This window comes from Papaver somniferum, unplaced genomic scaffold (assembly GCF_003573695.1).
Source record: "Papaver somniferum cultivar HN1 unplaced genomic scaffold, ASM357369v1 unplaced-scaffold_10, whole genome shotgun sequence".
Lineage (NCBI taxonomy): Eukaryota > Viridiplantae > Streptophyta > Magnoliopsida > Ranunculales > Papaveraceae > Papaver > Papaver somniferum.
In genome coordinates, this window is record NW_020618825.1 from 9134702 (window position 1) to 9156723 (window position 22022).

General features: G+C 35.4%; 1 protein-coding gene across 1 annotated transcript; it reads right to left on the reverse strand.

Moving 5' to 3' along the window:
- Positions 1 to 743: 743 nt before the first annotated feature.
- LOC113326743 (3'-hydroxy-N-methyl-(S)-coclaurine 4'-O-methyltransferase 2-like) lies at positions 744 to 2457 on the reverse strand. The gene is made up of 2 exons (XM_026574401.1): positions 1589 to 2457; positions 744 to 1426 (listed from the first exon to the last, which is right to left on the reverse strand). The coding sequence occupies exons 1-2, from the start codon at positions 2366 to 2368 to the stop codon at positions 1133 to 1135; spliced, it is 1074 nt and encodes a 357-aa protein (XP_026430186.1). The 5' UTR covers positions 2369 to 2457; the 3' UTR covers positions 744 to 1132.
- Positions 2458 to 22022: the final 19565 nt, after the last annotated feature.

Sequence of the window (22022 nt, forward strand, 5' to 3'; positions counted from 1 at the left end):
GAAAAAAATTAGTTTTTATGTTGTTTCTTGATATTTTTATCCAACACAATTCATAATTTCATACAGCTATATATATATATATTCGATGACTATATCACTCATGATAATAATTTGATCCATCCATGATTTGTTAGGAATTACATCAGGACCAAAGGGGGTATATGTGTGCACGTAAAATATTTTCTGGTTTGTGTAGAAAAATGGAAAATCAAAAGAATATTATGAAGCTATCGAAAAAAAACCGTTGCTAGATATCAATTATATCACAATAAAACACCAACAAAATCATATGGCATAATTGAGATGGGAGAATGTATTAAAATCAAGTTTCTTAATAAGATTCTATCATGTATCGCACAAAAGGGGCATATAATGATTGGTGGACCAAAAGAGGAAAAGTACATAAAAAAGAAAAGGAACAAAAATATAGCTCCAAAAACTTATGGAATATCAAATTTTGAAAAGAGATTGGACATAGGGGTGCAGCCAAAAAATTTGTTATATAGGTGTAAAACTGGCTTTGGGGTGCAAAAAAAATTCTTTAGGGGGTGCAAAAATGCAAAATTAGGCTTAAAATATAGAAAAAACTTCCTATTGGGCCTACGTAGGCTTTGGAGCCATCTGGGCAGGAGATGCAAGTGTACACCCTTGGAATGGGCTGGCTCCGCCCCTGTTTGGACGAGCATAACTTCTAAATTATTCAAGTGTTGATTGAACTTTTAATAGTGTTCTGTAATATTTTATGAAATTTTATCTGTTTTATTAAATTATTATAATAAAATTATTTCATAAGCAAGAACCAAACTCGTGCGTAGCACGGGTGACAAACTAGTTAATGAAATAATTGAGATGGTTTTTTGCCAGCCGTCCCAAATACACACACTAGGGACGGCTAAGTTGGAGTGTCCCAACTGCTCCTTTCTAGGGACGGTTTTTTGAGAAGTGGCCGTCCCTAGAACCTTTTTTTTTTTGTAGTGAAAGAAAAACAAAAACAAAAACAAACAAACCAAAAAAAAAAAAAAAAATAGGATAGAAAGCAAAATACTATGGCCTCAATTGAAGATGGCTTATGTTGACAAGTGCCTGCATATGGTTCGCTGAGAAAGAAGCAAAATACTCCTTAGAGCTTTTACTAAGGGAAGGCTTCGATGACAGACTGAATTGCGCGAATGGGTCTTATCCTATGAGACCGAAAGCCTGCACGTTTGAGCAAATTTTCCCAATCATCTGCAGTTCTCTCTCTACCACCGGTATTTACCAACATGTCAATATCAAGAATCAATCTTGTCTTTGTAAGTTCATGGTTGGATTCTTCTTCAAGCGCTACATCCACTATAATCACTTTCCCCGTCTCTTTCGGTATTGCTTCTTTGCACTTCTTTAAGATGTTGACACACTCCTCATTAGTCCAGTCGTGCAAAATCAACTGTTTTACAATTCAAAAGAAAAAGACATTCCGTCCTTCAGATAAAGAGTCTTTAGAAAAAAGGTCGACATTTCTAATCCATCCTTTAGAAAAAGAGTCTTTAGAATAAAGGTCGACATCTCTAAAATATATAGTAGTTAGAAGTCAAGTTAGAAGTCTCACCTTGAGTAAGATAGCCTGAGCACTGGGAACAGACTTGAACATATCACCGGGAACTTTTTCGATTTTAGGGAGATCATGAGAGTTGGCAACAACATGTGGTAGATCATAAAGTGTACATTTGATATGAGGAAAAGCTTCATAGATTGCCTTAATTGTTGTACCATTTCCTCCACCAATATCAACCAGAGAATCCAAACCTTGAAAAGTATCTCTACAATCTTCAATTAGAGTTTTAGTTAACAGTCTTGTTTCTCCAGCCATTCCTTCATTAAACAACTGGCTTTGATCAGGGTTACCTTCTAGATACTTCCATATATCCATTCCCATTCCTTTCTCAAATGCAGTCGTACTTCCATTTCCTAAACCTTCTTTCATGAAATGCCATGAAACCATGAAATCTTTTTGAGTCATGCCTAATATCATCGGCACCATACTTCTTTCTGCATCTCTTAAAAGTAGCGTACCAACCGGTTTAAGCGAGTAAACCTTCTCAACTCCGCCGTTACATGTTTCTTGTTCTAAGATATTAAGGTGTACCAAGTATCTTACAATTCTGTACAAGTAATCAGAACTGACATTTGTAATTGGGAGTTTTGAAGCAAGTTGTGCAAGTGTGATTGCCCCATCATTGTTTTTGATAATATCCGCAATTCCAATCTCCACAGCGCAGCGAAGAACAAGAGAATCAGCAAAACCATAGATTATATTCCATAGTTGAGCTTGATCTTTGATGGAAACTTCTTGTGTTTCAGCAGCTGGTTTTGCATCTAAAGTACCCATTAGATATGAGATTTTTGCTGTATATTTCTCAAGAAGAGAAGACTATGTTTGTTTTGGCTTCGGAATTGTGTTTGTGTGTATTGAAATCTCTTCAAATTTTATGGTGTATTTATAAGTGCATGCAGCTAAGACTGGCTGATCGTTCGTGTGCCTAAAGGATGCAGATTAAGAACAAGAAAAGTATAAAGTCCCCAATAAGTCCATGACCAAAGAATAAGTCCCCCCATGACCTAAGAATTAATTAAAAAAGTTGGTAGTAATAAAGTTGTTGACCGTGGGGGTTGCTGTTGAGCAGTGTCACATATCATCAGCCCACGGGAGAAAAGCAAGAAGCTCGTGGGAACAATTAAGGTCACCCCATGCTATATCCGGCTTTATTGTGTTTTTCTTATGTGTATGCTGGGGTATAGTGTATATCAGAAAATACTTTATCCCGGCCGGAAAGTTTGTCCCCGGTGAAAGTTCGGAGAATTTTATGAAGGAATTCTTTATTGACCTCCCCAGTGCTTCCTGGAAAACCCATTCGAGCACATAATCACTTCTCAGCCAATGGTTGAAAATATAAGATGGAGTTCTGAAAATTGACAATCAAAAATTGGTTAATTTCCACATGAAAGGTACAAGTGACTTTTTCAGAAAAAACAAAAGAAAATATTAAGAAGAAGGCAGCACTAGGATGGTGAAGAGCAACTCTTAAATATAGCCTATGTTTTTATTAATTATAACCCATATAAAATAAGTCATTAATTCAACCAAACGGGTTCTTGTAATTATTAACATAACCCATAAACTTATAAATAATTTTTATTTATAGCACATACTAAATTATCAAAATTCCTAAATCAAAAAAATAAAATAAAGTTAATCATGTAATTTTTATAGTTAGATTTATGTAATATTTGTAGCATATATAATTGATGATCTTAGAATACCCTGTTTTATGTAATCATGATTGAGAAAAAAGAAAATCATATTAGAATTTTTTTCGGAAAATTGGTCATTTGTCCAAATATTTTTAAAACATGGTTCAAATAGACGAGTAAAAATTAGTATGGGTAAAATGGACACCAAAAAAATAGCAAGAATGAAACTGGATTCATCTTGGCTTAAACTTAAAGAAGAGCGAGGATGAAACTGGATGCATCCTGATGTAAATTAAAAATAAGAAAAAGTATTTGAAAATGGGTAGGATGAAACTGTTTGCATCGTGGCTATTTTTACATTCTCATCCATTTAAACAATATCAAATTTTACATGTCTTTTTCACCCAAGAATTATTGTTTTTTTTCTTTTTAACCAATTTTGTGAATTTTTTTTATAGAATAATAATGTTTATGGAGTTTTAGAAAATTGATTTTAGGAAAAGAATCAAAAAGCTAGTTGATTTCATTTTTTTTTTCGATTGATATTGTTGTGGAGAAGTTTTAAAGGAATAGTTAGCTAGAATATATAACCTCAATTGATAATCATGATTTGGAAAAATAAGGTGAAAAGTTTGGTTTAGTTTTTTTTTTTTTTTGAGGAAAAGTAAAAAATTAAGGTTTATAATAGGGTGATTTGTAGAATAATGAGAGAATGATTACAAAGAAATTGAAATGTAATTTAGTTTGGATCAAAAAAATAAAATAGGATCAATATTTTAATTCTAGGGAAGAAGTATTAGTTAAAAAATTAACTCGTTTGGTAACTTTGGTTTTTCATTTTAACTTAAATATTTTGGGCTATGATTAACAAAAGAAAGGGCTACATTTAAGAGAAACCTTGTTTTTTGCTGCTTTCCCTAATCGATTTTATACCACACCAATGCGCATCAGCCAATCTTTCTAAACTTTTTCTTGATTTTTAAGATACATTTGTGTAACGAATACTTTTGATTTTCTTACCGTGAGTTGATGGTGATAAGATCAGGGGAGGAGCCAAGAATTCCGAAATGGGGTGCAAAAATTTACTTTGGGGTTACAAAAAAATATTAGAAAGTGCAAATAAGCAAAATTAGGCTTATAAATAACAAAAAAAAAGTCGGTTGTGTTGTAGTAGAATAATAGGGAAAGATAAAAGACAGAGAGTTTATTATTGATATGAGTAGTAAGGTTACATGGATACAGTAACATATATATACATGGAAAGGCAAATCCTAGTTGGGACGCACATCTATGAGCCGTAGGCCCTACAACACTCCCCCTTGTGCGGTCCAACAGAACTTCACATGATGTGCTTCACATATAGTGCTTCGAATGTAGTTCTTCAAATGCCGTTCTTTCCTTGATGACTTGTGGAGAAATAAATTGCCTCATTAAAACTTTGACAAGAAAAAACCCAGTGGGACAAAACCTTGGTACAACTATTCACATGTAGTACTTCACATGTTGTCTCGTATTTTACATGTAGTTCATCACAAGCAATACGATCTTCAAAGATCGACGCGCCTAAGTTAATTGCCTCGTTAAAACTTTGTCAGGGAAACCCAAAGGGACAAAACCTGAACTAAAGAAAAAGAGTACAATATTAATTAAAATTAAAACATAGTTGGATGCGTATACGTTGCTTAATCAAAACCTGGACAAGGAAAAGCAGTGGGATAAAACCTTGACGAAGGAAAAAGAGTACAACGTGACAGATGCAAGTAAAGGTAATCTATTGCATATGATCACTTTGCTCCGTTGAAGTTGACTAGTTGCTTCACAATTTCTAAGGCAGAAAATCTACGTGGGAAAGACAATAGCCTTAGCTAGGAAATTACGTTTCATGTGTTTGTTGTTGTCTCATTAGAAAAAGAGTTCAACACACCATTAGAAGCTCCCCCTGATGTCAGAAAATTTTCATTAGTCTAATGCAGTCAAAAGGAATTTGTCACACATTACTTTAGTAATTTGAATGTTTATAAGACAATGTTGTTGATTTTGGAAGTTACGTTGCTCAATAGACTATCGCATTTCATTTCTTTGATTCAGATATTTTCAGTAATATCAACGCGATCTTTATGTCTGAAACGTTCAACATACTTGATGTTTTTAGTGTTGTCTCCCTAAAAACCTTGTCGAGTGACAAAACCATGTGGGAAAAACTATTCTCGATTGAAGGGAAAAAGAGTACAACACAGCTTCAATTTCAAAGTAAAATACGTCGCATCATATCATTGGATCCTCCCCATGATGTCGGCATCTCCCCCTGATTACTTTGAGAGTTGTTCCAGACTGTTCCTTTAGTCATGTACATTTCGAAACTGAATATCGTTAATGACCTAGAAAATAGTCTACCGTATCTCCCCATGATTACTTTTTTTGGAGAAGAGATTATTGTCCCTTTAAAATCAACAAATTTTGGATTGCACTTTCATTAGCATTCCTTTTAATGTCTTTGCAGGGATAAATTTTTTTTATATCAATGGTTACCTTTAAGTACATGATTACACTCATTATACCATTCTAATGACGTTGCCTTGGCGCTGATCTGTATCTAGCTAACAAGTTCCCTGAGGATGTAAAATTTAATCGAGTATATTACTATACTAACTACAACAATGCATATATTGTACTTAGATATGGGAATTTCATCTCCCAACACATCTTCATCATCTTTCTTTAGACGAAATGGTCACTTATTTACATTTATACCTCGACTAATCATGGGAGTGCTATCAGGATGCATGTTTTTATTAAATTGCCTGATAACCTTAGACAAATGGAAACTGGTGGAATAATAACCACATGCTCAGTATTCGGTCGAGCTTTCCCCATATTTTTCACCTCAAATTCGGATTTCAAATAGCTTTTAAGGTCTCTTATTACATCAAGAGTACCCATCATGTATGTACCATCGACATAGATAGCTACAATTCCAAATTAGGAAATTTCTTGTGAATACGCAATGAAAATAACTTACTTGTCTATCCCCTCCAAATCAAATAGTCACTTAGACGGGTATACCACATCCGCCTGATTGCTTCTATCTATAAGTGAGCGTCCTATCTAACCGTAGACACACTCTGTGGTTTAGAATCACTTGATTTGGGTAACAAAAGTCTATCAAGTACTTTTGTAAATATCTTTTATCTCTTGATATTTCATAGATACGTAACAATCACGTACATATGCTGCATTTCAAGTCCTTTTGAAATTACCAAGCTAACTAAGCAGCGCAACACTATGAAGTTCATTACAAGATAACAATTCCAGGACTTTGTGAGAAACCTCGCGCCACAAAGCGAGTATTTATCTTTTAAGACTGCTTTCTTCTCATTATGCTTTGTGACAAATTAATCATGTATGTCCAATATGATTTAGACTTGGTTGGTTAGCACTGCCACACTAAATACTTGTATATTTGTCAAAGAACTAAGTTCTACCTGGGTTGTATATGTCAAATATGCTCTTCGTTGAAATTAAGCAACAGGGAGCTTGGTTCGATCTTATATTGCTCTATTTCCTTAAGAAAGTGTATATGAAATTAATCATCAATATGCTCGCATGATCTTTCCATTGACTCGTGCACATTCTCATAATCCACTTGGGATGTCATTGTTCTCTGGAATCATTAAACTTCGGAGCGTCCTCCAGTTTGATTCATGGACATATTCAGAGATAATCTTATGAGATGATTTCTGATGATATAAGTAAGTTGTTTCCTCACCTACTTCCTTTCTAGGTGAGGATTGATCGAACCAAGTGGTGTCTCCAACTTCCTTTATGGAGCCACGGCCTCAAACACATTTCCACTAAGTGTAGTTGCAACACCTTAGTCTATGGTGTATATCCCTTATTGAGGATTTTTAACCTTGCATGTAGGTTTGCAGCTGGTATGTGTGATCTCACCACTTTAGCGACATCAATGTACATTCTGAAAATCAATTATTCTTTCACTTCACATTTACATTTGTGGAGTACAAGAATCAATATGAGACACAGTGGGAACACACCACGACAATTCCTGTCATTCCCTTAGAAAATACTTTTTCTTATATCCCCCTAACGACGGGAATACTATCTCATTAAAGTGATAACTCGTAAATGTAGCGGTAAGAGATCTCATGCCAAAGGTTTTAAAATGCAGATAATTATCGAAAATTCTGGTCCAACATAATCAATTAATTATTTTGATGACCCATCATTGTACGATGTGGAGGGGTCGTAAGGGCACATATGTAGTGCAACCAAAAATGCGTAAGGACACAAAATTTCAGGCTTATATCCAGTTACAAACTGGTAAGCAAAGAATGGTTGACCAATTGTGGGTCTAAAACGAATAAGTGAAGATGCGTGTAATATTGCATATTCCCCAAGCAGTTAAAGGTAGGTTTGTACGCATAACCATGCCTTAGGCACCATATATAACCTTTGATGATAGCCTTTGCGATATCATAGGGTATAGGATGCTCTACATTGATCCTATTAAACATGCAATAACCATCAAGTCCTTTTGATGTATACTCTCTAGCATTTACAAGGGGTGGTGAGTCCTTCCATGTATAATGTGCGCTAGTAGTTTTCCAAACACAACATTACTTGGGAGCTATAACTAGTCCAAAATGTCAAAAAATCCACGAGAGCCATAAGTCACTTTAATGGTCCGCATTCTGCATGGATATTTTTCTAAATATCACCTCGTTTTCTTTGTAATATGGATTATTTACCATTTGCATCTTAGGGTGGTCTAGATCCTATTTTACTGAAGGATTTGTGAAATCAGTGATATGCTCTCTTACTTAAAAGCATGACGGTAAGAGGGGGTTGTGTATCTAGTTCTTTAGAGAACACTTATTGAGAGATATGTTGTTACTTCGCATTCTGTCAATCTTTTTCCCGTTGTCTCGTCCACTCAAACACAATGATGTACGTATGAGTCTTTTCAAAACGAAACATCATGTCACAACCAAAGTACCTTTATGGTTATGTCAAAGTCTGTCTGAGTCAATTCCCAATATTTCATCGTCGAAGTTAATATGGATTTAATAATCCAAATACTATAATCATATACATTTCACTAGATTGACTCATTAGTTTCTCTAAGATATATTTCCTTTAAAATATATTAGACACTATAAAAGATGCAATCAATTACATTCTCATCGTTGTGAGTTTCCATATGATATCCACTTGCATGGGTCTCTTTGGAATTTAACAAGATGATTAGCTCTCGGTACATATAGAGTTTTTGTGACTTCTAATCCTTGTCCCATCTTGGAAACAAAATTTGACCATTGCTTCGCTCGATGATCCCAATCATCGTAGCACATTATCTTACTAATATAAAAAAAGAGGTCTTTTTGGACCGTGTCCACCCTTAATTACTATACTGCCTCACTTATTTTACTATCCAAACTATGCAGGCAAAGGATGATCCTGTAACTTAACGTCTTAATTGGAGAAACACTTATTTGTATCTTCATTTTATCTATCGATCTCCTCTTTTCCCTGAATTCCTCCACTGAGAACAAAGAAACACCAGTCCACCACCGTAATCAACACCACCATCACCGCAATTGTAATCAGAACCACCCTAAGCAGCACCTTCGCCAACTTCTATGAAAACCAAAATTTAAAAAAACCAATTTTTTCTAATTCTAATTCAGATGATCGCGGAGTCCTTCACCACCACCACTACCATAACCAACAACAGCACCACCACTATAACCAACACGCCAACACCACCACCACGTCACGGATGATTCGCTTATTCCTCTGCCACAACGATGCACCAAAGGGTGCGACTGTAACTTGACTTCCTATTATGGAGTTCTTTCTTTTTCTCTTCATCTCTTTTTCGTTAAAAGACCTCCATCTCCTCCCTATGAATTGTGAAACACCTCCACCCTGAAAGAAGCGCAGCGTCAACGGAAGAAATTAATCAGGTTAGTCAATTACAACATCAAGCTACAATCTAATTTTCTTTAATTTAGAAATTTCAATCATCCATATTTTTTACCTAAAGTCTTAAGTTTGGATTCCCAATTTCATTAACCTTTTCTTTCCAGATTTCTTATGCTACGGCACATTTGAATTTTGGTTAGTCAAATTCCAAACTTGCTTTGAGCGAACCCATTATATTTGTGAATTTTATCATATAATTTGAGAATCTCAGTTGTTTGTTGACTTTCCTGTAAGAAAAACATCTTTAAATTGGACCTTACAGATTCTCTATACATTTGTGAACTTTAGTTTGTCTTTTTGAGTTTTGGTTCAGGCTGTACATTTTCGTGGCACACAGAGCATGAGTAATAGAAGTTTTCTTTTTGATTTTGGTACAGTCTATACATCTTTATGGTAATGGAAGGAAAACAAGTTTTAGTTCCCTGTCGTAGACCTAGAATCAAAGAGCATTCTCGAATTCAAGAGTTAATAGAAATATCGATAGAGCAAAACACATTACAAGAACTTCCTACAAATCTTAGCATTGCAAAGCAATCTCGAAACGGATGGTGTGGACTGGTGGTAGCGAGAAGATGGATTGGTGGAACTTTGTTTCTGCTGGATTTGTGTAATAGATTGTACGGAAAGGAGGTGATGTATGGAGACCGGAAGTAGCGAATGTATGAGATGGAACTGGTAGTCGCTGTTGGAATGAAACCTGGTGGTGTGTTGTGAAGAGGATATTTTGTTATTGATGGAGACTGCAAGGTGAAAGTTTGTTGTCCGTGGGATGGGAATGCTACACTGAAGAGAAGCTGAAAGTGTCTTTTGCCACATCTAGAAAAGCAAAACCTTAGTTCTATTTGGAAGAGTTAGGAATGGAAATGTTCTCCTGGTAATAGCATCCTTGGTAGGAAGAAATTTTATGCACATCATTACCCGCAGTGTATAACAATCTCAGATGGAGTACGGATGGCCAATTGAAGATTTATTGTAATGGCCAAGATGCTTGAAGAAGTTCATTGCCATACACCACCATTCATCCACATTTTTAATCACTCAAGCTCCATCATTCCACTACCACCTGTTATTAACTTTCGATACTGTTGTACTTGCTATGTTAACTATATCAACATACAAAGACTAATAGTATTGTGCTTTCTTATATATCAATCTCGGAAAATGGATGCCATTAGTACTGATAATATAAGTAACCAAAAACGAAATAATTCAATTACTAAAACATCATGTTTTGCTGTATATCAATCTCGGCAGGCGCATCGCGCGTGCTTGTTATACTAGTAAAGAAATAGTTCAACAACTATTTTAAATTCCTTAAGAGTTTCGTGTAATAAGTGGTGTGACCTTATTCCGTAACAAAAGAAAATCTATCTCATTTACTTTAGACTGTTACCGTTCATGAAGATGATATACTTTTCATCATAATGTACGAATGATCCTTATAACTCAAGTACTTTTGAGTATATCTCAAGTTCTTTAGAGTATTTCAATCTCATGAAAATGATATACGTTTCATTCCATAAGTGCAGACAATGAATTTAATTCTTCACAAAAAAAATTCTTTATTTTATCTAAGGAAATATATGTCAAACTATCATGTAGACAACAATTTAGGATCAAAATGTAGAATCTAACTATACGAATTCGATTGAATAAAGGTAAGAAAAAAATGGGTAAGTGTATTTACCAAGGCATGACCTTCTCCAAGATTATAGTGTGTTCGATTTCCTTTAAACTCCCTATATCTCTTGTAGTTGACTACTAATATATGATACTTGCATTACAACGCTTGTATCATTCTCAGTAAAATGCTTATACCAAGATTTGCAACTTTTTTTGGTATGAGTCATAATTACATCTTTGTCCCATTATAGGTAGATACATTTACTTTGTATCATTACTACTGGAGCCAGAATTACATCTCTGACTCATCGACACATTTATGAGTTTCTTTCCACAAAACGTAAGGTGTGCTTTTAATTATAACATATCATTGTCAAAGTTATTTACTCATTATAGTCTAACAAGTGGATTACATCCCACTGAACATTCAAGTTTGGGGGAAAATGAATGTTTCGACAAACTTCCTTCAAAGCATTACATCGTCTGAAGTTCATATGTCGCCTTGGAAATTTTGAAAGTATGGCTTCCTCTTTCAAAGGTGTATATTTACAAGTTGAAGATTTTTATGACGAAAGTATTGTACTTGTGCACACAAACTTCCACATCATAGACTCTTTAATGGTGCTCAAGTACTTCTGAGTTCAAAAGGTCAAATTGGAGTCGAATTGATTTAGTCAAAGTATGGTCAACTATTTGGTCAAGACATGGTCCATTGGGTTGACAAGGTAATGGTTAATGAATATAAACATATATGGTCCATTATATATGAAATATTCAGGCCCATTGATAATAAGTTTGAAACTATTAGCATATGAGCCCAAAACATATCGTTAACCCTAAAAATTGATAAAATTCTTCTTTCAATTGTTCTGATCTACAGACAAATGCATCATCGTCCGATCATGATGAAAATTTTAAAGTAGATTCATCATAATGTTTAGCCAAACATATTAAATTTCAAGGACATCCAACGGCCAGATAAAAAGATATTTATGATGCCGTATGACTGTTCTGATTCACGTTTCTGTGGACATAGCAGGAAACATCACGTACTTCCATGGTTGGATCTTTATGAAAGTTTTATAGTACCTCTGTAAGGATAATACATACCACATATAAAAATTATATAATGATCCAACGGTTAAAATTTTAAGAAAGTTAGGTTTTTAGACGCTGTTATAATTAGGGTTTTCTGAACGAAGACAGTTCTACTGAAATCAGAATTTGGAGATTGCATCATATTCCAATTTGATTTAAATTTTAATAGAGTAAACAAAGACTAATTGGGTTGAATATACTAAATTTTCATGAAAATCTAACGGTTAAATATTTATGGTTGACAATCATGCTTTCGTGGAACCCTAATATATATACTATGAAACGAATATTCTTTGTTCAAAAGAAATACCTGGTAACGCATCCATGGAAAAATATCAACCGATCAAATCTAGCTCGGAGGTATATCTTCGTGCTGATAACGTGTTGTAGTAGAATAATAGGGAAAGATAAAAGACAAAGAGTTTCTTATCGATATGAGTAGTAGGGTTACATGGATACAATAACATATATATACATGGAAAGGAAAATCCTAGTTGGACCGCATATATATGAGACGTAGGCCCTACAACAGGTTGGGTTTAAATTAAGCTTTGGAGCTAGCTGAGAAAGGGGTGCAAGTGCACACCCTTGCAATGGACTGGCTCCGTCCCTGGATAAGATTCATATGAGCCTAGTATTTTAATACTCTCTATATATATGTTTTTTTCATTTTCAATTTAGCAGCATGAATCGACCACCGAAAAAATATTAATAATATTATTTAATTAATCTAGATAATATGACAACCTTTTCATTTATCAAATGTTTTATTTTCCGCAAGTATCGCCACAGGTTAGAGTAAATTTATTTACCTTGGTAACTAAGTATCAACTCAATATTTATGGTGGTGTGTTGTGTTGATTAGGAAAGTTATGAGGTTATTTTCATCGCCTTACTACTAAAATTCTTTCCTTAATATGATAAATGAGTAATTTCCTCGAAGACCCAGTCAAGCACAGAGAATAAAAATCTCAGCCAGTGCTTCAAAACATAAGACTGAGAAAATAGACAACCTTAATGCCACATGAAAGGTACATGTGATTTTTAGAAAAAGACGAGAAGGATGGGAAAGCAACATCATAGGCTCCTCCAAAAAAATAAAACAATTCATAATCTCATACGATACATCGCTATGCTTCAAAATAAACAAAAAAAATAAAAAATCATGCTAGCTAGGCTCCAATAAAAGTGTCAATAAACTCAAACTCCACAGAGACTTATAGTAGATGTACTTAGTGTTGTAGGTACTAGGTGGTGCGTCTTTGTCTGTCTATCAACTAGCGATTACAGACATCACAGAAAAATAAACGCACATCAAAGACATCTCAATCCAGGTTAATTTCTATCCGTTCTTCTTTACTGACTTCCTATTGGAATATATGGTGCGTATCTTAGCCACCGAGCTAGGTATCGAGGTGGTCAGACATGTGCAAAGAAGATATAACAAGTCCAAGTCATTATGTAATCTAGCTCATGTATGCTAACTTAATGAATCTAACCTAGTCAAGATAGTTTGTTATCGTCTAGGGCTTCTTGATTATCATATCATCCTATATATAGGAATCACAAATGTAGTTGTATATCCATCTCAACGAGTTAGAGATCATTGGAATATGTGGTACCTATCTTAGTCACGGAGCTAGGTATCGAGGTGGTCATACACGTGCAAAGAAGATATAACAAGACCAAGCCACTATGTAATCTAGCTCATATATTCTAGCAAGATGTGAAAAAGCGTGGGTCTAACAATCACGCCCATATTTCACTTAGCAATCTGTATGGACTAACTCCAATATACTTTCAAGAGAATCAACTAGACAGTCAGATTCGATCTTAAAAAAAGTATATCCAAGAATTATATCTCAATTTCTTAATTCAATCTTCGATCAAACAAATAGGAATTTGTTAGCAAGATTGAACACAAGAAAAAACTTGGACGGTATCAAAAACCAATATCCAAGTGTCAATCAATTTAATCAACAACCAAAGGTTGGATTCACAATTGATTGAACTTACGCAATTTCTTAATCCAAGTGTCCTTCTATGCTTTACTATACAGGCATGGCATACAAGGACATAGTCAGGTGAGCTTTGCCTTTCATGTAGATGTTAGAGAAGATGGCATCTCTATGATTCACCACCATTTGGTCTTCGTACGAGTTTTTCAATCACTCATTTTACGTAGATGTTAGAGATCTTAAAATTCTCAGAGAACTCATTATCTGTGCCATGACCATTGTAGGTTACACGCCCATTAGATTAAAGCTACACATCCATTAGTTAGTTAGATTATAATGTAGGTCATTTACCCCACAAATTGTGCTACTCCACCCGCTCATGGTTGGTTTCCATTCTGGAGATGACTTGCAGTTATTTATCGAAGAGCTTCTATTTTCTTCTTAATATTAGTGTTGATGAGTTGCCGTATGAAATGGCTGCCTTATATATGTTGTGAAAGGCGCTCCAGGCGCATGAGTCGCCCAAGGGGCGCCTAGGAAATAAAGCGCCCTAGGCACCAAGATGTGTACATTCCTTTTTTTTTTCTTTTCTCTTTTTAATTTTTCCACGGGAGCGCCTCCCCTAGCGCCTAACACAACATAGCCTTATATTAAATCTTTCTCATCAATTGCTGTTCTTTTTGTTGTTTAGGTTGAAGCAATGCTGGATAAGACAATTTGTGCTATGGCTTCTGCCTTCATTGGGGCATCAGGGTCGACATTCACGGAGGACATATTAAGGCTTCGGAAAGACTGGGTGTCTGCATCAGTTTGTGATGTGATGAATATCTTTGCGATGGTGAGCTACCAAACTTCATAGCTGACAACGAATAAGGAAGAAGTAATATACTTTTTAACCGAGTTTACTTGTCAGAAGATTGGTCCTTGTATTCTTTATGTTCCTCAGTCTAAAAGGAAAAATAAGACGGAGAAGTTATGAAGATGGCTGATGGTTTTCGCGTGCAGATGATAGTGCAATTGATGTACTTTTTTTGTGTGTATAACCTGTGAAAACACTATAATCTACGAACTGGAAAACCCGACGTTGCCAATAGGAGTCTTGTCTCATTCACTCTCCATGTAATGCTGATCATTTATTTACCTCTGTTATATGTAACGTGGTCGACTGGTCGAAGACCATTACTGCTATGACCACTATTATGGTGTGCCATGAACATAAAACGTTTTAAAGCACAAAAACAAGGTAAACAGAGAAACTGATACAGGGCCGTTTGCTCACCAGTTGTTAGCTTACAGCTTACACATGTGCTACAAGTCCCTGGTAAGAACCAAACAAAATGCACACCAAAAAAAAAAAAAACAAGCAAAACCAAACTCCTTAATCAATCCTTCGTGTCATCCTTGCAATGTTTGGCCTTCATACCAATGGCCAAAATCATTTTATCAACTTTTTCCTTTTTGAGATCTTTGAGTTGTGCGTCTTTCTGTGCTGATTTTTCTATTTCTTTAACAACTTTTTTTTTTCATCCTCTTCGCTTTCAAATTCTAATGGTTCTTTGGCTAATTCTGCATCTACAATTAGTTTAAAAGCAGTAAGCTGGTCAGCTGTTAGTCCAAAATCTTCTGTTTTATTCATTTCATCCAGATCTGCAAGCAAAAATCATTGAAATAGGTTTATAAATCGACTACAAAAAACACATATATATATATTATTAAAACAAAGGTAATGTGGAATAAGGTAAAAGAAAGCAATACTAGATTGCTATAAGAAAGAAGAGAAGAGAATTAAAGCAAGAAGAGAAAGATAAGTTTTGTGTTTAATAATTTGATTGAATAATAGATGGATCTTACAAGACTTAATCTAGCCTTTATATAGGCTTGAAGAATAACTAAACTAGGAAACAGAAAACTAAAAGGAAATCTAAAAGAATCCTAAAAATAAGAAAGACTGAAACTAGGAAACCATGGAAGCCAAACCTCTAAGCGGAATCTTCTGGAATTGTAGTATTCCCTGCATCAGTCCCCCCTTCTAGAGTAAAACTCGTCCTCGAGTTGTCCAAACAAACCAGAAGTTCATTGTCACCATGAAACGTAAAAATCTCTTGAACATTAAATGTGTTGGAGATATTCCAATCATTTGGTAGATCAATAACATAAGCATTATCATTGATCTTCTTTAAAACCTTGAAAGGACCATATTTCTTCATCTTGGTTTTGTTATAAGTACCCACTGGAAATCTCTCTTTTCTTAGATGTATCATCACGAGCTCCCCTTCCTTGAAGGTTTTAAACCTCTTGTGTTTATCAGCATCCTTTTTATATTTAGAATTGGACTTCTCCAGTTTAGATTTTACTTCATTATGTAATTCAGTTGCTTTGTCTACAAAAGAGTCGGCTGCAGTGTTTGTACTCTGTGTGGTGGGTAAGGCTACCAAATCAAGAGTATGATTAGGTACTTTAGAGTCCACAATCTCAAATGGAGTTTTCCCAGTAGAACAATTTACAGAAGTGTTGAAAGAGAATTCCATATGTGGCAATAACACATCCCACTGCTTACTATTATCCAGGCACTTAGCTCTAATCAAATTCCCAAGTGATCTATTAACAACCTCAGTCTGTCCATCAGTTTGCGGATGTGAGGTTGTGCTGAATTGTAGAACTGTGCCTAAGCGCATCCATAAACTTTTCCAGAAATAACTCAAAAATTTGGTATCTCTGTCAGAAGTTATAAACTTTTGAACCCCATGCAATCTTACTACTTCTTTAAAGAACAAAGAAGCAACATTAGAAGCGTCCGTTGATTTCTTACAAGCCACGAAGTGAGACATTTTAGAGTAACGATCAACTACGACCATAAAAAAATCATTACCTCTAGCAGTACGAGGTAAACCAAGTATAAAATCCATACTTATATCAACCCAAGGTGCATCAGGAACTGGTAAAGGAGTATACAACCCGGTATTTTGAATTGTACCCTTTGCTCTCTGACAGACCATGCATTTTTGTACGAACTTTTGTACATCACGTTTCAAAGATGGCCAGAAATATCTTTCTTCAATCAGGGCAATGGTTTTATCTCTCCCAAAATGACCACCAAGACCACTGCCATGTAATTCTCGCATAAGATGTAAACGTAAAGACCCTTGAGGAATACATAATCGATTCCCTTTAAAAATAAAACCTTCTTGTATAAGAAAATCATCAACCCCATGAGTTTGAGAACTGCATTGATCCCATAGTTTGCCAAAATCTTCATCTTCTGGATAAATGTCTTTGATATAGTCAAATGCATAACTCTCATTACGAATTGTAGTTAATAGATGACTTCTTCTACTTAAGGCATCAGCAACTTGATTCAATTTTCCACTTTTATGTCTCACGGAGAAAGTGTATTTGTTGAGTGTGGAAAGCCATCGATCATGCATTCTGTTAACTTTAGCAGAAGTATTCAAAAACTTCAAAGCATGGTTGTCAGTGTTGACAACAAATTCCCTATGTATAAGATAAGTATGCCACTGCTTAAGAGATTGAACAAGATCCAATAACTCTAAGTCATATGTAGACCATTTCTTTTGTGCATCTGAATTCTTCTCACTGTAATATGCAATTGGATGACCCTCCTGTGATAATACTGCACCAATACCAACAACAGATGCATCACAATCTATTTCAAAAGTCTTGTTGAAATTCGGAAGTGCAAGAATTGGTGTCGTACAAAGCTTTTCTTTAAGAAGAATAAAGCTTTTATCCATTGCTTCCGTCCACTCAAACTTCTCCTTCTTGAGACAGTCAGTCAAAGGTGCAGAAATAGAGCTAAAGTTCTTCACAAATCTTCGATAGAAAGAAGCCAAACCATGGAAACTACGAACATAACGAATAGAAGTAGGAACTGGCCAATCTTCAATTGCTTGAACTTTAGAAGGATCGACATGAATACCATCAGTAGAAATCACATATCCCAAAAATGTTACTGAAGAAGCCATGAAGGTACACTTCTTCAAATTAACATATAAAGAGTTGTCAACAAGAACTTGAAACACTTGTGAAAGATGTTGGAGGTGTTCTGGCTCACTGCGACTAAAAATTAGTATGTCATCAAAATAGACAATAACAAATTTACTGAGAAAGGGTTGGAGAACCTGATTCATAAGTCGCATAAAAGTACTAGGTGCATTAGATAACCCAAATGGCATGACCATCCATTCATATAAACCTTCACGTGTCTTGAATGATGTTTTCCACTCATCTCCACCTCGAATGCGTATTTGGTGGTAACCACTGCGTAAATCCAACTTAGTAAAAATAATAGAGCCCGACAGTAAGTCAATCATATCATCAATACGCGGGATCGGAAATCTATAAGGAATGGTGATGCGATTTAATGCTCTGCAATCGATACACATCCTCCATCCATTGTCTTTTTTACTAACCAAGAAGGCAGGACTGGCACAAGGACTGTTGCTAGGTCGTATCAAACCCTTTGTAAGCAAATCATTTACCTGTCCCTGTAATATCTCATGCTCAGCAGGACTCAAGCGATAGTGTGCTTGGTTTGGTTAAGAGGCTCCAGGAATAAAATCGATGCAGTGTTGAATATTCCGTAAAGGAGGTAATGCAGTTGGTAGTTCATCTGGAAATAAAACATTATATTGAAATAATAAGGGCTTCACCTTTGCAGGAAACTAAATCATAGGCTTATAATCTTCATGGGAATGTAAAGAATGTTGTGGGTGCAAAGAACGAATAACAGTGGCTACGACAGCATCAGTTTGCGCACAAGAGTTTGAAGTGGAATTGGATGGACTAAGAACCTTGGTTTTCCCCTTATGAACAAAAGTGTAAGTATTCTCGAATCCATTGTGAACCGCTTGAAGATCGTATTGCCAAGGTCTGCCAAGAAGAAGATGGGTTGCCGTCATATTAATGACATCATATAGAACTGTGTCTTCATAACCCTCAAAAGAGAATGACACATAACACTGAAGCGTAATCTTCTGTGTGCTAGAGGCATTAAGCCATCCCACAGTGTAAGGTTCTGGATGAGAAGTTACTGGTAGTTCAAGCTTCTTAACTACGTGATCAGCAATATAATTATCCACACTGCCACTATCAATTATCATCTTGCAGATTTTACCCCCAATATAACATCTTGATTTAAAAATACTGTGTCTCTGAGACTTGCATTGTTGAGTAAGAAATAATGGACGAATCATCCCAACAAACTCGTCGTCATCACCAGGTGAGTCTTCATCTTCGAACTCATTAAGCGCACCAGTGACTTCATTAATGAACTGAGGTTCACCAATCAAAGCATTGAATTTCCGACAATCACTAGAAGTGTGCCCCGATTGCTGACATTTATTCCACTTATCTCCACGAAATTTTGTATAAGCATTATTAGCTCGCTGTTGCGGTGGAAATTGTTGTTTCCTGTTATGAAACCGATTCCCTGTAGTAGGAGGAGTTGGTTGCAGAGAGTGAGACTGCTGACCCGGCTGAAGATCAACTGGATTGGATAAGATAAGTGTAGCCAGAGGTGGAGTATAAGGCACAATATGGCTAGGTTGTCGATGTGAATGGCTAACATCATCATAAGGAGTCCTGGGAATATTCAAAACAGTATCTGGAGAAAAGTTTTGAGATGAATTGGTACCCCTGTAAGTATTTTGATAACGCCCTTGTCTGGATGGATAAATCCTAGAAGAACGAATAAGACGATTTTCTATCTTAATAGCTTGCTGCACCAGCTTCGACCATAGTAAAAACTGAATGAGTCATACCATTTTGTATTAATCTATTCAGTCCCTCAATGAATCTTGCAACTAACTGTTCTTCAGATTCTTTGAGTTGATTTCGTGCGACCAAATTATAAAAATCTGACACATATTCTTCAACAGTTCGTGCCCCCTGCTGAATGTTTTGTAATTTGATGAAAAGTTGTTGCATAAAGTCTCTAGGTAAGAACTTATCCCTGATCAAAGTTTTCATACGTTTCCAAGTACGTATTTTCGGTTTGTTAGCGTTTCTACGATCATCACAGATCTTATCCCACCACGCTGCAGCTCCTCCTTTGAGTTTGTATGTCACAAGTTTAACCTTAGAATCTTCAGGGACTTCCATGAATTCGAAAAAAGCTTCTACCTCAAAGAACCAATCAGTTAGTTCTTCAATACGAAAATTTCCAGAGAAGTTGGGAATATCAGCTTTTAGTTTATATTTTGGTAAAGAACTGTAAGGGTTGTGACCAGTTTTTAAACGTCGTTCTTCAATGCAATTCTTCTCTAGATCGTTCTCACGTTCATCTTCATCTTCACTGTCAAGTGCAGGAGAAACTATCTTCTTCTTTGAATGACCTATGAAACCTTCATATGGTTTCTTAATGTTTAAAGTACGCAATACATCTTCAGGTACTTCATCATTCTGTAAAAAACTGAAGTATATCTTCTTTAGTTTTTCCTTCTAAGTCTACAAGCTCAGGCATATCCAAATCTAGATTTATATGTTTTGCAACCTTCAAAAGTTGATTCTGCATGGTTTTAAGCTTGGTATTTCTTAACCCTAATTTGTCCTCCATGGACTTCTCAAGAGCTTCAGTTATGTTTTTTGCCCAAATCTCGGTATGAGATTTGATGAGAGCTTCGATTGCTGCTAGAGTAACTGGTTGAGCAGTCATATTATTTTTTTTTGTATACGAAAAGGAACTAAAAAAAAGGACTGAAAGGTGTTGCGGAAGCGATGTAAAGGATCAAGTTATAGGATAAAAACCTAAAACTAAGCGGTTGATACCAACTAATGTGGAACAAGGTAAAAGAAAGCAATACTAGATTGCTATAAGCAAGAAGAGAAGAGAATTAAAGCAAGAAGAGAAAGATAAGTTTTGTGTTTAATAATTTGATTGAGTAATAGATGGATCTTACAAAACTTAATCTAGCCTTTATATAGGCTTGAAGAATAACTAAACTAGGAAACAGAAAACTAAAAGGAAATCTAAAAGAATCCTAAAAATAAAAAAGACTGAAACTAGGAAACCATGGAAGCCAAACCTCTAAACGGAATCTTCTGGAATTGTAGTATTCCCTGCATCAAAAGGTGATATATATATATATATATATATCCCCTTCTTACCTTTGTACGCATTCTATAAAAAAAAATTCGTCTAGCTGCAAGCAACAATTGTAAAAACTGGTTTATAATTTGACTACACCAAAAATAATAAAACACGTACATTTTACTAAAACAAAGGGTATATATATATATCTATTCCTACCCTTGTCTTCCAGCACCTGTGCATCTGCAAGTAACAATTATGAAAACAGGTTTATAATTTGACTACACACAAAATCATAAGCCATATAATAAATCACACCTATAATTAGTAAAAGAGTAGTAATTGATTAAATACTTACCGGCAGTAGTTGATACCATGATCATCATGACAAAGAAAAACACTGCGGAAAAAACAATTCTGAAATTTCTCTCTATTCTAAAATTTCTCGCTCTCTTCTTCTAGATGAAATATGCTTATGAGATTTTGATGTGATAATCAGATTCAACTTAGTGTTCTATATTTATATCACTGCCCCTTGCTTCAGCTGGAATATAAATACTGACAGGCAGCTGTTTCTTGTAAACTCCAAACTGGACAAACTCTTCAACGTATCTTGAAGATGGGAGTGCAATTAATGTGTGCACGTTAAATCCTTTATGCTATGTTGATCTCGATTCTCGTCTTCAACTTATGCAGACTTGAAAATTGCCAAATTGCGCACGCACGATGTTGGCATAAATTTTAAAATAGCAAAAAATATCAAATCTTATTTTTTTCCCCATGAAATCTGATTTCTTCCGTAAATCAGTAAGAGTTGTGTCGTCGGAGATGGCAGGTAAAAGAAATCTGTTCTTTTTTTTTTTTTTTTTTTTTTGTTGTTGCAGCAAAACACCATTGATGAATGCTCACTATATCACTCTAACACCATGTTTGCTTATTCCTGACTCATCTAAGTCGTCTGGATCTGACTCGATATCTTTGTTTTGAGTCAGACCTGACTTATCTGACTTAAAAATAGGTGAGTCAGTGGTTTGGTCATATGAGTCAGGGGTATGTTGTTA